The 6,136-nt window shown below is 31.1% G+C and overlaps 1 protein-coding gene across 1 annotated transcript; it reads right to left on the reverse strand.

Moving 5' to 3' along the window:
• Positions 1–9: 9 nt before the first annotated feature.
• LOC107047620 (protein ATP6V1FNB-like) lies at positions 10–3,194 on the reverse strand. The gene is made up of 3 exons (XM_015270408.1): positions 2,988–3,194; positions 2,763–2,917; positions 10–244 (listed from the first exon to the last, which is right to left on the reverse strand). The coding sequence occupies exons 1-3, from the start codon at positions 3,192–3,194 to the stop codon at positions 10–12; spliced, it is 597 nt and encodes a 198-aa protein (XP_015125894.1).
• Positions 3,195–6,136: the final 2,942 nt, after the last annotated feature.

Genomic DNA, 6,136 nt, shown 5'->3' on the forward strand with positions numbered 1-6,136 from the left:
ATTGATCACTCAGTACTCTTGGATCTCTTTGAAATTCTTTGCAAACATTACGAGACCTTTCTTGCAACATGGCCTATCATCGTGTTTGATACTTGATAAATTATTTCTGAAGAAATTCGTTCGTATCAGAGGTTTGCGATTGAAGTCCTTGGGCGGAATAGTCTGAAATTTTTTAACTTTCCAGCCGTAGGACCAGTTTGTACAGTCCATCAAGAGGAATCTGTCCTCTGGAGCTAATTTGCATCTGGAATTCAAAATCTTTTCTTTATTTTTGGTGAAGGGGAAATGGAGAATCGAGAGGAGACACGCGCGAAGAAATTTAATAGAAAATCCTAGAGAATTCGTCAGAAATTTCTATTGGATTTCTGTTGAATTTTCTATTAATTTATGGCCTATTCTATAGAAATGTTCAATAGAAAATATTCAATAGAAAAAGTCAATAGAATTTTATTTTTCTATACAACTTATTCTCTTCAGATATTTTCTATAGAATTTCCTCGGCTCAAATTCTCAATTTTTTTTCATTCTATTTTTAATTTCTTCTCATAAAGAAAATCAAACCAAGAAACTTTGAAAATTTGAACCAATGAAGTTCTATAGAAAATTTCTCAATAGAATAAGTTATATAGAAAAATCGAATTCTATTGACTTTTTTATTAAATATTTTCTATTGAACGTTTCAATAGGATCGGCCAAAAACTAATAGGAAGTTCAATAGAAATCCAATAGAATTTTCTAGCGAATTCGCTAGGTTTTTCTATTAAATTTTTTCATCCGTGGACCGGGCTGAAATTTCAAGGTTTCTAGATTTTATGACGCTGACAGTGATAATTGTTGGTGTTTGTTAGGGTCCTTAAAAAAGTGGGAGAGGACCTAGCTTCAAGGGGTTTCTATTGTGTTCTGTTGTACCTCTATTGAAGAATCTATTAGATTTTGGCTGATTCTATTAAAGAATTCCGCAGGTTACCCCCCTTTTTTCATAGAATTTCATCTTTCTATTGAAAAATTTTCTATTGAAATGCCTTGACATGAATTTTCCATGTATTTTCTACTCTATTTTCTTTTCTCTGAATTGGAAATTGATTTGGGATTTTATAACAAAATATAAAGATATTTCTCGCGGAGCATTTAATCATTTACAATGAATTTTCTTCCAGATTTTCTCCACAAAGATAATTTTTGCTGACAGTTATCCCTGAATTTGACTGTTCAGAATTTTCCATTAGGACTTTTGTAAAAATTACAGAACTTTAGTGAAATTTTTACCTAAACTAGAAACGCGGCGCGCTTCGTACGCCCAAGCGAGAATGGGGGGCTAGAAGGAAGAAAGTGTGTATCGGAATATAATATTAATATAAAAAATATCTATCGAAATAAATGTATATCAAAACATCTCATCTCATTTCAAAAATTTCGCAATAATCGCCATGCATATATATGTATATATTAATACAATAATAATACGATACATATAATAATATATATAATATAATAAATATAATATATATATTATAATATTATATCAGGAGATGACGGCTAAGCTCTGCGCCTACTGATACTATATATACAGTAAGGCCCATTTACTAGCTCCAAAATCCGTTACAGTCATCCTTTTGGAAAGGGAACCCCTTTAAAAAAAGGACATTGGGATTCCCTTTTAAAAAATCCATGGGAGGTTTTTTGTCACCGATCTATTCGGCTGTAATTTAACTCTATTCATCGGTATTACTATAGCCATAACTATAATTACAAATATTTATAGATATGAAGATTTCAAATTTCTGTTTGAATTTTTCGCTTGAGATTTTTTCTATAAGAATGCTCAGGCATCAATTTTCTAAATTTTTAACACTCGGATTCTGTAATGCAAAACAGAACAAAATACAGTGGAAAAAAACTTGGAAAATTTGTGCCCAATAATTCTAGTAGAAAAAATCTCAAGAGAAAAATTCAAACAGAAATTCACAATATATTGACTTTTTTCTATCAAATATGCAATAGAATCAGCGAAAAAAACAAGTAGATTTTTTTAATAGAATTCCAATAAAAATCTCATAGAATTCCAATAGAATTTTCTGACGAATTCGCTAGGTTTTCTCCTGAATTTTTTTTATGCGCGATACTATGAATAAACTATTTTATTTTACTACAACATCCTTCAGTAAAATTCGAGTGAAGAATATTTTACTATAAAACTGCTTAAAGTAGCTCTACCCGTATGGTAAATTCAAAGATTTACCGTAACCGTAATATTTACGGTTTATTCAAAGATTTTTTATTGAAAACTGCAAAAAAATTGCAGAAAACTCGATTAGATTCGGAATTCTAATTTTTTCTCAATTTAATTATCGTTTTGGTTTTTCAAGGAAGAAATGTTTAAAAATCAGGATTTAACCCAGTGTCTTATGTGAAAATCAACATTTCCATTGTAATCAAAGATTAAAATCTGAATTTTTTTTCATTAGATGTGAAAAAGTCAAGGATTTTTTTGACACCTCATAAAAAATGATCCACCGTTTTGCAAACCAGTTTTATTATTTATTTATAAGTGGGAAATGTTTGAAAAAAATATCAATATTTTGCGAAATTTAATTTAGATAATACTGACTGGGTATGATTTTTTTCTAATTTTTTCCAAAAGTACAGCGTAGCCCGGCTGAAGGGTAGAACTACTTTAAAAGCTACAACAAATTTTTTTCGCCCTGTTTTACAACTATTGATTTATCTGTGTTTTTATTGCAGTAATCATGAACTTAAACAACCTCTCTTTCAGGTATTTTTTCCTCGCCTCGTGGCTCACCTCCTTCTTATCATATAGAATATCTAGTAGTGAAGGATCAATGGGCCGCATGAAAGTCAAATCACTGTCTTCATGACTTCTTACCGATGCTGGCACTTCATTTTCTACTTCGACTTCCTAGAATGAAATACACTCATGCAAATTGGTTCATGAATAATTTTTTTCCCCCGAGAAAAATCATCTGTACTCCTGGCTCCGGTTTCGCCGCCCACCGTTCACTCTCAAGCTTGAATTTCTTCAGTTTTTCTTTGATATGTTCATCGTCTCGTTCCAGATCTTGCAGTAAACGCGATCGATTTTTAATGAACCATTTCATGCGCAGTTTATCCTCATTATCGATGGTTTCTTTTCTGAATGCTTGACAAAGTGCGTCGCAAGCACCCCCACGTGCCATTATTTACTTGAAAATTAGAAATAAAGATCGAAAACGTGGATGAAAAAAAAATATTGAACTAATTTGTTACCTCTGAAGTTTGTTACACTGAAATCATTCCGTCCTGAGATGATTTTGAAATGTATTATGGAACAAAAATCTCTAGCTACTACCACATAGTTGCACATTCGACAAAGTTCTGTAGGAAAACCTAGCGCATTCGCTACAGAATTCTATTGGATGTCTATAGGACTTCTATTGAGAAATCTATCAGTTTTTCGAACGATTCTAGTGAAAAAAATCTGTGGCTATCAGACATTGGCATAATAGAAATTTTGAATCGCAGTTAAATTTGGAATAAGTCAATTGTTGATGTTACTCACCAATTTTTTGATTCTTAAAAATAACCATCAATATAAATTTTCAAATTTCAACTACGATAAATAAATCTAAATTACTATAAGGTGCCACTTCTCATAATATTATTATAAGTAATGATTGATGCCAATCTATGGTGGCTATTCTGCGGCATCTTTCAATAGAAAACATTTTATACAAAAAAATCAATAAAATTTGATTTTTGTGATACCTGTCTGAAAAGTGCACTTTTCGAAACGGTTTAGTATGTGTAAAGGACATTCTACAATGAAGCGCAACGCAGAATTAACGCGACGCGTGCGATTGTTTGAATCAATCATTCAATTGTTTCGATGATTTTGACAATTGCAAATGTTGCAATTTAATGTATTGAGAATTGAGTATTTTTTCTGTAGAATTTTCTCGGCTCAAATTTTCCAAAGTTTTTTCATTCCATTTTCTCTTCTTTTTCTCAAGAAAATCACACAAAAAAAAATAAGGAAATTCGATAGAAAATATCTCAATAGAATAAGGTGTATAGAAAAATCGAATTTTATTGACTTGTTCTATAGAATATTTTTTTGTATTGAATATTTCAGTAGAATCGGTTAAAAACTAATAGGAAGTTCAATAGAAATTCAATAGAATTGTCTAGCGAATTTGCTAGGCTTTTCCATAAATTTTTTTCATGTGTGTAACACAACATACTATTTCCTATACAGTTTACTCTATTGAGATATTTTTATACTAATTTCTTGGCCTAAATTTTTCTAGTTATTTCATTTGATTTTTTTAAGGAGACGAGAGAAAAATAGAGTGAAGGAAAATGAAAGTAGTACATTTCGATACGAGTCCATAAAAGTGTATTGTGACGAAGTATATGAGGTATTCCACGCCAAATGAGTCAACCGTTGACCCTCACCCTCTTGGAAATTGAAGGCGATTTTTTCTACGATTGGGGAGGTTAAAAAACTATAGGTATCTCAAATTTTTTCAGATTTTTTCGGCAGTCCAGTTCGGAGATATGATTTTCGTTTCGTTTTCCCGGTTTTTTTCAATAACTCGAGTTCTATCCATCCGATTTTGATTTATTAAGCGTCAAAATTTTTCATTCTTTACTGCCTATAAGAATATTTTTAGTGAAATGTTTTTTTGATCTCTAGATGCGCATAATAACAACTTTTCGAATAAAAAACTTGAAAAACTTGAATTTTGCAAATTAAGTCACGGATAATTTGTTTCATCTTTTTTTAGTAATTCGTATAATCAAAACAAGTACTTTGAGTCATCATACAAGTTGGACAGGATCGTTCCTCAGTCGTCCTGGATCTATTTTATTTTCAATTTTTTCGTTTCGAAATTCCGTAAATTGGTCGCAATACCTCAAAATGGCGTTTATTGACTTTGATTATAGACAGTATGAAGTGAATTTGATTGTACACCTATATATTAGATATTTTTTCGATACATAGTCGAAGTCGTTTTGTGGTGTTTTGACCAAATTTGCGAAATTTCCAAAAGAAAAAATTAAAAATAACATAGATCCAGGAGGATGCCCAACTTGAATGACAGCTCAAAATACTTGTTTTGATTATGAGAATTACTGGAAAAAAAAATTTGAATATCATCCGTGACGTAATTTGCAAAATTCAAGTTTTTCAACTTTTTTTTTTTTCGAAAATTTGTTATTATGAGAATCTAGGAATCGAAAAAAAAATTACAAAAAATAGTCGTATAGACGGTAAAAAATGGAAAATTTTGACGCTTAATAAATCAAAATCGGACTAATAGAACTCAAGTTAATAAAAAAAAAAAGAACTCAAGTTATTGGAAAAAACGGAAAAATGTGAAAAAAATCACATCTCCAAATTGGGCTGTCGAAAAAATCTGAAAAAATTTGAGAGATAGTTTTTCAACCTCCCCGATTGTAGAAAAAATCGTCATTAATTTCCAAGAGGGTGAGGGTCGGCAATTGACTCATTTGACGTGGAATATCTCATATACAACGCCCTCCCAAGGATCAAAGAACATTTTTCCCACAAGTGTCGAACCCTATTTTTCATCACAATGTGTGGAATGCGAGATTTTGCGCACGCGGAGTGTGCGTGAAATTTCACTTTACGCACTAGTGACGAAAAAGTTAGATAGTCCAATAGAATCGATAGAAACCCAGTCGAATTTCCAATAGAATATCACTAAAAATCGAATAGAATTTTCTAGCTAAGGCGCTTTTTTTTTCTACAAAATTTGAATGTCAATTCTTTCATTACCTCTTTAACGAGTGCTTTTTCAAATCAATATAATAAATTGAGTTATTAATAGAATTTTTTCTAGACAAAAAAATCTTCTGGTATTTTCTCCCAGAAACCGGAAATCTAGCACAATTTATTTCACTTAAAAAAACTCCGTTAAAAAATTCTAGTGCTTTTACTACAGAATTCTATTCTAAAACTCAATAAATTTTGTGCAATAAAAATCTTCAAGAGAAAACAAAATCGGTGGAGGAATACCTTCGAGGCCATCAATTAAGGATATGCCATCAGCTCTGGCCGTTTTTTTAATAAAAAAATTTTCGATTTTGACGTATCGTAAGGCTGTTGAAATAA

Source organism: Diachasma alloeum, unplaced genomic scaffold, assembly GCF_001412515.2.
Source record: "Diachasma alloeum isolate Michigan unplaced genomic scaffold, Dall2.0 Dall_scaffold_71670, whole genome shotgun sequence".
Lineage (NCBI taxonomy): Eukaryota > Metazoa > Arthropoda > Insecta > Hymenoptera > Braconidae > Diachasma > Diachasma alloeum.

Coding starts and splice junctions, on each gene's coding strand:
- LOC107047620 (XM_015270408.1), bottom strand. CDS start 3,194: ATGGCACGTGGGGGTGCTTGCGACGCACTTTGTCAAGCATTCAGAAAA. Junction 2,918..2,987: donor CGGCGAAACCGGAGCCAGGA/GTACAGATGATT, acceptor ATTTCATTCTAG/GAAGTCGAAGTAGAAAATGA. Junction 245..2,762: donor AAAAAATACCTGAAAGAGAG/GTTGTTTAAGTT, acceptor TTTGAATTCCAG/ATGCAAATTAGCTCCAGAGG.